At 43.4% G+C, this 11,842-nt stretch overlaps 1 protein-coding gene across 1 annotated transcript in view; it reads left to right on the forward strand.

Moving 5' to 3' along the window:
• The window catches only part of LOC139028529 (leucine-rich repeat-containing protein 52-like), a 34,887-nt gene extending 30,062 nt beyond the window's left edge, over positions 1-4,825 (forward strand). The window contains exon 2 of the mRNA XM_070446164.1: positions 2,409-4,825. Within this exon, the coding sequence (XP_070302265.1) occupies positions 2,409-2,737 (329 nt within the window). The 3' untranslated portion in view covers positions 2,738-4,825. The remainder of the gene's footprint in view (positions 1-2,408) is intronic.
• Positions 4,826-11,842: the final 7,017 nt, after the last annotated feature.

Genomic DNA, 11,842 nt, shown 5'->3' on the forward strand with positions numbered 1-11,842 from the left:
GTCTTGATATGAGTGAGAGGACCAAGGCGCAGCATGATATGAATACATCTTCTTTTTATTATATTGAAGACGGAACACGAAACACTTATTCAAACTAACAAAACAACAAACGACCGTGAAACTACAAACGCAAGTGCACACACAAACTACTTACGTTCGACATAGACTAGACATATACAAAAACACATACTTCATGATGTCACACCCTGACCTGACTAAAATAATAATGAACACAAAGATAACTAAGGCCAGGGTGTGACACCCTTTTAGGTTCTAGATAGCAACGTTTTTTCTAAAAGTGTAGAATTACAAATATAATTAAATAGGATATCTCTGTATCTGATTACATAGTTTTTTATGTAATGGTGGTGAACTGCGCAGTTAGTCTGTCTCTCCTGCGGTATTTCCCTTCTCTTGTGGAGCTCTCCCATACTATCCCAACATCTGAACCCTCTCTCTCCATCATTCCCGCTCTCCTTCAGACCTCTGGTATTATTTCAAGATGAGTGCAGTTTAATTCAATCAAAAAATATAATCAAAATGTTATTTGTCACATGCACATGTTTAGCAGATGTTATTGCGGCTGTTAACAGTATGAAACATCCGTACCCCGTTCACAGCCAGACACACACACCCCTTTATTTGTCTAGGAAGGAGAAACGAGGCCTCTTGAAAAGTTCTCTATCTTATTTTTTGGAAAGGACAACTCAGTGCAATTAAGATAAAAGGATGACGGAGGGAGGAGAGATGGAGGGAGGAGTGGGGGATTGAGCGAGAGAAAGAGAGAGCGAGAGAGAGATGAAATGAAATCATATGTGAAGAAAGAACTCTTCCCTTGTTTCTTTCTTTCTCTCTCTCTATGTTGTGAGACAGAAGTGACCCAGATCAGTCTGTATGGGACTCCGCACTCCTCACACATCATTGGCTATAATGGATTGACTGACAGAGACAGTGGAGTAGCATAATAAAAAATCCCGATAAAAATCAAAATGTTTAAGCTAGAGATATATATTTTCTTATTGGATGTGCCGATGTCGCACTTCCGCATCTGCGGTGAAGGTGACAGAACTAGAATGGAGTTTATCAGACCATGAGACATCCCGAAAATCGGTCTTCTCACAAAATTGTCTGTAGCTTCCGAAAGATTGACTATTATGAGTATTATGTGGAAAGGTGAGACTCTCACAAACACGTAGATGTCGGTTGTTTTGCTGAAGGTCCCCCGGTACCAGTTGAAAAAATAAATGGAAGTACAGTATATATGGAGACTGTTTAGTGACAAAAATAAGGGGTTAAATACATGTAAAAATAAAGAAATAAACGTTTCCTTATATCTCTTCAGAACAAACTTCCTTTAGATTATTTGGGGGGGACTATCTGTTGTTCCATGTAGTGAATCTGTTATTCAATGTCTTTGTATGGGCTAATAGCAGTAAGACCAAATAAAATGTTTCATCAAATAATTTGTGTATATATATATTTTTCTATATCAAATAGCAAAATTATCCTTGGTATGACCTTAAAACAATTCCATATAGCTTAGTAGAATTGGACCCAAATTGAAAGGAAATCACAAAAACCAGCAGAGTTTGACACTTGTGCGGCATATCAACCAACCAGGCATGTTACAAAAACGTCGGGACATGTACACAAGGTTCTCTAAACTATAACATGCAGTATAACACCTAGCCTAATTGGGGTCAACGGCATTTTGTAAGATTGCTGGCATGGCCCCCAGGGACCAGATCTGTGGTGTCTCCGTATCGAAATCTTTTCATGGTGCATATATTTATCTCTGTACTAAATTTGTTGATTATTTTTTTTAAAGCCTTCAAAACTGTAACATTGTATTGCCAACAATGGTGTTTTTGTAATCACATAGTGAATGATTGAGTCAAAGTTTGCAGCAAAACACTATCTCTCCTTGGAGATGCCTTGTGTGTGTTTCTATGAAGGCTATTTAAATGCTCATCCCAGTGTGTGTGTGTGTGTGTGTGTGTTTTTTTTGTGTGTCTGTGTGTGTCTGTGTGTGTCTGTCTGTGTGTGTGTTAAGCATTCTAATGAGTCTATGCCTAGACGTGTCCCAGATCTGCATTACCCTGAGGAAATCTATAGTGTTTTTACGGATCATTTATCACCAAGGTTATCACAGCTTTTTATGTGTGTGTGGGTGTGTGTGTGTGAGCTGCATTGTGGTAATTTCTCTCCCTTGAATTATTTCCCCCTCACCACCGCTCCCTCTCTTCTACGTCACCCTCATTCTTTCTTTCCCTCACCTCCATTCTTCCCTCCTCTCAACTCTTTCTCTCCCCATCCCTGTCTCCTGCTGCCTAATGCTCTTCTCTTCCCCCATCGCTCCATTTCTTTAACCCCCTCTTACCATGTCTGTTTTCTTTCCCTTTCTCCAGATGAGGGTCAGACAGTGTGCCAGGGGCCTCCGGAAGTGTCTGGGCAGCGGCTGGCTGAGGTGGGCATGCAGCTGAGGGCAGACTGCCACCAGGGCCTGGGTTACTGGGACTATCTGTTCTTTATCGCTATTGGCTTTGTCATCTTCAGTGCCGGCACCGTGTCGGCATGGGTGATGGGTGTCCTCATGGTGCTGTACGAGAGATACAACAAGAGGAAGGGGGAAGACATGGACAGTGATGACGAGGAGGAGAGACATATGGGCGGAGGGATGATGGGGGGAGGGCATCAGGGGAACGGGGATCTGAATAAGGCTGGCATGCAGGTGTGAGGGCGGGATGTGAGCAGCTGGAAGAGAATAAAATAAAAAAAAGGCAGAAGAGAAAGCAGAGAGGATACATTACAAGGAGCAATGGAGTGATGGAAGTACACTGAAGAAAAGAAGGAGGAAAGAAGAGGGATGGAGAGATGAGAATAAAGGACACTGGGACCTTGGACTCTGTAGAGAGACAGTCTTGTTCTGACTGGGTGTCTCTAAGTGGAAGAGAACAGGACAGACATTATACCCTTTGTGTGTGCGTGTGTGTGTGTGTGTGTGTGTGTGTGTGTGTGTGTGTGTGTGTGTGTGTGTGTGTTGTGTGTGTGTGTGTGTGTGTGTGTGTGTGTGTGTGTGTGTGTGTGTGTGTGTGTGTGTGTGTGTGTGTGTGTGTGTGTGTGTGTGTGTGTGTGTGTGCGAGTGTGTGCGAGTGTGTGCGAGTGTGTGCGAGTACGAGAGAGCAACAAGGGGGAATAAGCCTTCCACTTCAGGACTACAGAGTGACTTCTGAACTATTAAGAGCAATAAGCCCCCCACTGTTACACACACACTCACACTCACACACACACTGCTAGTTTGGTTTCTCTGGTGATGCAATAATAAGTGAGTTACCCTCAATTCAATGTTATGCGCTTGTTTGAGAAAAGCACTATGAATTCAAATAATTATTATGGGGAAGGACACACAGATAAACACATAGTATTTAGGTCTACAGTAGGTTAGGTTCATATTCTAGTCCAGCCAGGGGTGAAAGTAGAAAGTAGAATTTAATGAGCCTCCAATTTTTTTATGTTTTGGGCCTAATCATATAATTACATATATAACCCCTATTAATTCAATAGGACCTCTGTGGGCCTAGTCGTAAAGATTTGTCATTTAGCTTTTAAAATGTATTACATTTATTGTGGCATAAACACAACCAGTCATGATGTTTTCATCTGATTGTCAAACAGTCACTTCAAAGGGCTCCTTCACTAGGCTACCTGCACGTTCATCCACTCACAACATATTTCCATCCTCAAAACAGTGGTGAATGGAAAGAGATATCCGTTACACAAAACACCAAAAAAGTGTAATAACATTTGACGACTGTCATTAAGCGGAATTTATGCGTCCACTTTCAGTGTTCTCGTCGATCCACATCGCATTTTGGAGTGTAGAATATACCACCCGTTTTCAAGTCCATTCGCTCATTTTTTATGCCTCTGATATACGGTATTGATACATAATGGTGTAGTAGCCTACAGTTTTCATGACACTTTGTTTTAATTATTGTGATAGGCTTATGCTTTACCGGTACGGCGTACCTCCACTATTTATTTTGCCGGGATGCCGTACCGGACCACACCACCTTACTTTCACCCCTGAGTCCAGCCTAGTTATAGCTACTGTAACTGGGGCAGAACCATCACACAGCATCTCTCTCACCAGGGGGAACAAGTGATTCATAGGTCTAGACTAACCCTGACCCTCCACTCTCTGCCTTCTGTCCACCTCAAACAATTAGTACAGAGCGCACACACGAGAGTAGTGTTTGTGTGTTTGTTAGCCAGATTATTCCTAGCTGACTAAACTCAACTCCATGGTGAAGGAAGTTTCTGATCAACTCCACCAACGGAGTTGAGCAGAGACCAGGCTTTGTTGAATTCAGGAATTCAGCTTTTACCTACAGTATGTTTTGTAGTTGCATGCCTTTCAATGTTTGCTCAATAAACGTTAATCAAATACAACCACCGCCTCTTTGCTTCTTGCTGTTGCTCTAAGACGGCAACTGAGCACATGCCAATTGAATCTCAACAAGGAAACAGTCMGTGGTTGTATTTGATTAACGATTTATTAAAAAGTAGGGATTTCAGCAAACAAAGAAAGGCACGCATCTACAGAGGACAAASATAGGTACAAGGTAAGCGTTCCATAATTGTTCTTTTTTGAAGTATTGACCTTGGGCAAATCGATGTAGTCAGAGCTGAATTCCACAAAGCCTCATCAGAAACTTCCTCCAACATGGAGTTGAGTTTAGTCAGATGCGTTATTTCCAGTGAAGTTGATGAGAGCAGCAGTGTGTGTGTCTATATGTGGGTGTGGCGTGGAGCATTAGGAGGATATCAGCATTATTTTTTATAGTGGGGGGGGGGGGTTCATTTGTAATCACACTCCATGTCCCTGCCTACTGAGATGCATCCACACCGACACACACACACACACACACACACACACACACACACACACACACACACACACACACACACACACACACACACACACACACACACACACACACACACACACACACACACACACACACACACACACACACACACACACACACACACACACACACGCACACACGACACACACACACACAACCTCTCAAGGTAAATTCAGACCCTTAGGTCTAGGAACATTAGCACCCCTCCTTCCATCTGTTTTTCCATCTCTCTCTCCATCGCTCTACATTCAGGAGACGAGTCCTTAGCTGTCACTACATGCACACACGCAAGCACAAGAAACAAGCAGGCACTTAAGCAAGTAGACACGCACACATTCATGCACACACACAGACACACACATATGCACACACACAGACACACACATACACACACACTGACACACACATATACACACACACAGAGACACAGATACACAGCTAAACTGTCAGATCTTTAGCTGGTCATTATCAGATGATGTACTTAGGAGCAGCTAAACCGTCTCGACAGACCCACAGCCTCAAGACAGATGAAACTGCTGTTAAGATGTCTGTCCCATGTACGATATGACCTTACTTCAAACACACATATACCACAAACAAACACACACGCTGCAGCCATCTCATCTGTTGAATGATGAGATGGCCCGTAGGACATATCTGCTGCTCAGTCTGGATACAGGGGGGTGTTGGGCGTTCTGTTGTGATGCAGACAGGGCCAGGAGGGGTATGTGTTAACCCGTAAGAGGACAGAGCAGGGTATAAATATGACCACTGAAAGAGAAACAGGATCAGGGGGATTCAGGTTGTGTAAGGGGTGTAAGACGTGGGTGGGGTGTGTAAGGGGTGTACGACGTGGGTGGGGTGTGTAAGGGGTGTACGACGTGGGTGGGGTGTGTAAGGGGTGTACGACGTGGGTGGGGTGTGTAAGGGGTGAAGGGCCCAATGGCCGGGATGTAAACAGAACAGGGGGGTCCTGGAAGGGCATGTAGAGTGTGTGTGTGTGGGTAGGTGTGTTTACAGATGGAAGGTTGGGGTGTGTATGTGTGTGTGTCTGTGTGAGGGTTCTCTCTCGGTTACAGAACTGTTGTTGGCAAGCGAGTCACCGTCGCCAAGGGCAATGTTCTAGAATCTTGCTGATGTCAGCAACTGACCAATAAGAGCAGGGAGGGTGCACCCCGTAGTTTCTGGAACCCCCTGTCATCCCCCAAGAAATCTGTGTGTGTGTGTGTGTGTGTGTGTGTGTGTGTGTGTGTGTGTGTGTGTGTGTGTGTGTGTGTGTGTGTGTGGTGTGTGGTGTGTGTGTGGTGTGTGGTGTGTGTGTGCTTGCGTGTGTGTGCTTGCGTGTGTGTGTGTGGTGCTTGCGTGTGTGCGTGTTGTAACCTCAGCCAAGGTCCTGTGAGTGTATCATTGTGCATGGCTCATGCTAATGGTTGACTCAGGGGTGCGGGGGTTGGTATTTTAAACAGACTTCAACATTCATGCATTCATTGTTGCGGAACGTCATGATCTTGCTGTAAGTTGGCCATCAGATGAGGGATGCATCTCAATAGTCTACAGGGGCTTCCTCTCCTCATCTCGTCTCCTTCAAATGCATTAGTGTTTCCCTATATGGCAATGTTTCCCAAACTCGATCCTGGGGACCAGAAGGGTGCACATTTTGTTTTTTGCCATCGCACTACACAGCTGATGCAAATAATCATCTCATCATTAAGTTTTCATTATTTGAATCAGCTGTGTAGTGCTAGGGAAGAAAAAAAAAGTGCACCCCTTGGGGTCCACAGGACCGAGTTTGGGAAACACTGCTATAGGGCTTGAAATGAAGGAGAGGAGACAAGACAATCTGTACTGTAAARGTTTGAAATGCACCCGAGGAGAGCAGTCATAGAAACAGATGACTGATTTCATAGTCCTTAAAGTTTCAAACCCAGAAGCACCTTACAGTCATGAACCAGTGTACAGGCTCAGGGCTGTGTTTGTGTGCGTGTGTGTGCGTGTGCGTGTGCGTGTGTGTTGTGCTGAGACGTCCTGTATGTGGTAAACTTCAGCGCTAACTCCCACTGTGAGGACAGGATCAGATCGCAGCAGAGCCAGAGACTTATAGCAACAAACTCTCACAGCCTCACATCATAATTAGACGTTCATCCATGTTTCTCAAACGTGAAGTTTTTAAGGTTAAGTTTAGGCATAAACTCCGAATTGATAAGGTTAGGGTTAAGTTTAGGCATTAACTCCGAATTTTTAAGGTTAGGCATTAACTCTTTCAATGTTCTATATCTGGATTTSAACATGCAACCTTTAGAACCAGATGTTTACGCCCATCCGCCATCCCTGTCCCCAACGCCCTAGCAAAGCAAAACCGAAACCTACTTGAAGGTAACAGCGCTCACTGTTTCCCCTAGAGGCCAGTTTCCAAGTCATCTCCCGACGTCCTTAGACATGGATGGGCGTCGAATACTGACATGTATCACGGGTGACCCGCATGCTTATTGAGACTAAGGGCCACACACACACCAAGAGGCACGCACGCACACACACATACAAGAAGTCTTAAAGCTCTGTTCGGCTCTAAATCGTTTCTTGTGCTGGTCACGGTCTATCGATCACGTGGCCCTGTTCTGCACACACGCCCCGGGGGGTTGCAGAGTTAGGCACACACACAAACACACTAGGGCTCCCTCGCTTCACAGACCTCTATCCCATAATTAGCTCGTCCAGACAGAGATGACAGTGCAGACATGAGAAGACACCCGGGGGAGAGCCCAGTGTGTGTGTGTTTGTGTGTGTGTGTGTGTGTGTGTGTGTGTGTGTGTGTGTGTGTGTGTGTGTGTGTGTGGTGTGTGTGTGTGTGTGTGTGTGTGTGTGTGTGTGTGTGTGTGTGTGTGTGTGTGTGTGTGTGTGTGTGGTGTGTGTGTGTGTGTGTGGTGTGTGTTGTGTGTGTGTGTGTTTTGTGTAGTGTGTGAGTGTGTGTGTGTGTGTGTGTCCAGTCTGTTCTGGAGTGGGCCGGTTTCAGGCAGACCACTGAACCATCACCATACCAGTTGGACACACACACACACAGCTAGCGTATCTCTCTCTCTCTCTCTGTGTATATACACTAGCAGTCAAGTTTGGACACACCTACTCATTCAAGGGTTTTTCTTTATTTTAACAATTTTCTACGTTCTAGAATATTAGTGAAGAAATCAAACCTATGAAATAACACATGGAATCATGTAGTAACTAAAAGAGTCAACAAATCAAAATATATTTTAGATTTTAGATTCTTCAAAGTAGCCACCCTTTTCTTGATAACAGCTTTGCACACTCTTGGCATTCTCTCAACCAGATTCACCTGGAATGCTTTTCTAACAGTCTTGAAGGAGTTTCCACATATACTAAGCACTTGAGGCTGCTTTTCCTTCACTCTGCCGCCCAATTCAACCCAAACCATCTCAATTGGGTTGAGGTAGGGTGATTGTGGAGGCCAGGACATCTGATGCAGCACTCCATCATGCTCCTTCTTGGTCAAATAGCCCTTACACAGCCTGGAGGTGTGTTGGGTCATTGTCCTGTTGAAAAACAAATGATAGTCCCAATATGCGCAAACCAGATGGGATGGCATATCACTACAGAGTGCTGTGGGAGCCATGCTTGTTAAGTCTGCTTTGAATTCTAAATAAATCACTGACAGTGTCACCAGCAAAGCACCCCCACACCCTCACAACTCCTCCTCCATGCTTCATGATGGGAACAACACATGGAGAGATCATCCGTTAAAACTTCTTAGGGATAGCCCCTTTTTTTCAATTTTCGCCTAAATGACATACCCAAATCTAACTGCCTGTAGCTCAGGCCCTGAAGCAAGGATATGCATTTTCTTGCTACCATTTGAAAGGAAACACTTTGAAGTTTGTGGAAATGTGAATTGAATGTAGGAGAATATAACACAATAGATCTGGTAGAAGAAAATACAACCAGTCTTTTTCTACCACCATCTTTGAAATCCAAGAGAAATCACTCTGGTTGTAATTCCGATAGTGTCCACAGGATGGCAGCAGTATATGTGCAAAGTTTCAGATAGATAACTTGAAGTATGAGTGAACTACAATACTTTTAGTGTGATGTCCCCAGGTACATTTGGGCAAATCGTGAAGGAGACATTCGCATTCATATTACATTTTTCTGCAAGAATATCGTCAAATTTGTATACTTGGACTTTGATTTAGCTTTCCAAGTATTAGTAGCCATATTATAAGTTCAACATTTGCAAAACAACTAGTTTTCATAACTTCATAACTCTGAATATCCTTATAATTTTTGTCCAAAATGAAAAGGCATGCTGTCGTACAAGGTTAGTAGCACATTTTACGACATATACATGGTTTCCCGTAAAGCCCAGCTCTTTGGCTATCTAGCTAGCTTTGTTTGACCTCGATTGGTGCTTATTTGACAAAGATACAGTCGTTCAAGTGATGACCGCCCGCGTCATTGGCAAGCCATGAAGGAGGTGAATTTGGAGGTGAATTTATCAAACCTATCGTGGTGAAAAAAGTGTTTTGTTGATAGGAGCTCTTCTCAAACAATAGCATGGCATTTTTTTCGCAGTAATAGCTACTAGCTAGTAAATTGGACAGTGCAGTTATATTAACAATAATTTAAGCTTTCAGCCAATATAAGACACTTATATGTACCGACATTTGTTGTTTCTCTAAAATCTGCGATCTTGACATAACATGCTGCATGATTTACAACTGTCCTGTTGGCGGGACGCCGATCCTTAAGAAGTCCTACTCTGCGTCTCACAAAGACACGGCAGTTGGAACCAGAAATTTGGACTCATCAGACCAAAGAACAGATTTCCACCGGTCTAATGTCCATTGCTCATGTTCTTGCCCCAACAAGTCTCTTCTTATTATTGGTGTTCTTAGTAGTGGTTTCTTTGCAGCAATTCAACCATGAAGGCCTGATTCATGCAGTCTCCTCTGAATAGTTGATGTTGAGATGTGTCTGCTACTTGAACTCTGTGAAGCATTTATTTGGGTTGCAATCTGAGGTACAGTTAACTCCAATGAACTTATCCTCCGCAGTAGAAACTCTGGGTCTTCCTTTCCTGTGGCGGTCCTCATGAGAGCCAGTTTCATCATAGTGCTTGATGGTTTTTGTGACTGCACTTGAAGAACCTTTCAAAGTTATTGAAATTTTCCGTATTGACTGACCTTCATGTCAAAGTAATGATGGACTGTCTTTTCTCTGCTTATTTCAGCTGTTCTTGCCATAATATGGACTTGGTCTTTTACCAAATAGGGCTATCTTCTGTATACCACCCCTACCTTGTCACAACCACAAACTGATTGGCTCAAACGCATTAATTAAGAAGGAAGAAAATTCAACAAATGAACTCTTAACAAGAATCCCAAATATAAATATATTTTGATTTGTTTAACACTTTTTTTTATTGTACATGATTCCATATGTGTTATTTCATAGTTCTGATGACTTCGCTATTATTCTACAACGTAGAAAATAGTACAAATAAAGAAAAAACCTTGAATGAGTAGGTGTGTCCAAACTTTTGACTGGTAATATATATATATATATATATATATATATATATCCACTGCCAGTGTAAGTCTGCTACTCTGAGAGGCTTTAATACCTCACACCTCTTCGTTATCTCTCTCCCTCTATCCCTCTCTTTATCTCTTCTTCTGGGTCCATCTCTGTCTACACAGCTGTGTGTGTGTGTGGTGTGTGTGTGTGTGTGTGTGTGTGTGTGTGTGTGTGTGTGTGTGTGTGTGTGTGTGTGTGTGTGTGTGTGTGTGTGTGTGTGTGTGTGTGTGTGTGTGTGTGCGGCGTGCGTCGCCGCGCGCGCGTGCGTGCGTGCGTGCGTGCGTGCGTGCGTGCGTGCGTGCGGGCAGTATCACATCTTGAGTATGAAGCACAGAAACCATCTAATGCAATAAGTAAATGACTCTTTCTTCCAGAGTGTGAGCACACACACACATACATAGATAGAATATCTACACGCAGTCTCCCTCACACACCTGTGTGAAAGCGAAACATAACTTTTGCTCTGATTTACACATACTTCTATTTTGACTCTATGCTCAGCACATACACACACATACACTTTACACGGCATACCAGTCTGACGTGCTGTTGTGTGAGTACAGGAAAATATAGTTGTCCACAGGGATCCTTCTGGTTGCATGTCCTTGAATCGGGCCTCAGTGGAGAGAGGAGGAAGAAGCGAGAGAGAATAGGAGAGACTAGAGGAGCCACTATGAAAATTCACAATGTACTGCAGCATTAAAACTGGGGAAATTAACGTCCATTTACGTAGAAGTGATTTCAACTAAATGATATCATGTCATGAAATAGCACATTTGGTTTCTACAGTGTGAACCTGAGTATGGACAGGGGGTAGAGGGAGGAGAGAGAGAGAGAGGATAATGGATGGTGTTATGGAGGCTGGAGACAGTTGTCTCTTCATTATGTTAAAAGTGACACACACACATACAGCAGCTTCAACTGCTAACACCCCAACAGTTCTTTGACAGGCCTACAGAAACTTCTTGTCACACTGGCAGTTTCCAACCTGAACACACACACTCTGTCCTTACCAGTAGAAACCAGTACCCACAAACACGTACACACGTACACACGTACGTACACAAACATACACTACTGTAATACTGTATGACTCCACACAGGACTGTCTTTTGTCTACAGCGGTTCCGGCTATTTAAAACTGCGGTAACTTATATTAAGTCCTATTGTATCTTTTACTTATTAAAGGATAGACTCTGATGTTTGTGGATGACTGCGTTTTCTGTTGTTTCTTAACCCATTTAATCCCATGGGTCACAATAGTGACAACACAAAGCTTTAGTACTCTAGAGAAGTTGTACTTATAAACAAATGTGTCATAT

This window comes from Salvelinus sp. IW2-2015, linkage group LG13 (genome assembly GCF_002910315.2).
Source record: "Salvelinus sp. IW2-2015 linkage group LG13, ASM291031v2, whole genome shotgun sequence".
Lineage (NCBI taxonomy): Eukaryota > Metazoa > Chordata > Actinopteri > Salmoniformes > Salmonidae > Salvelinus > Salvelinus sp. IW2-2015.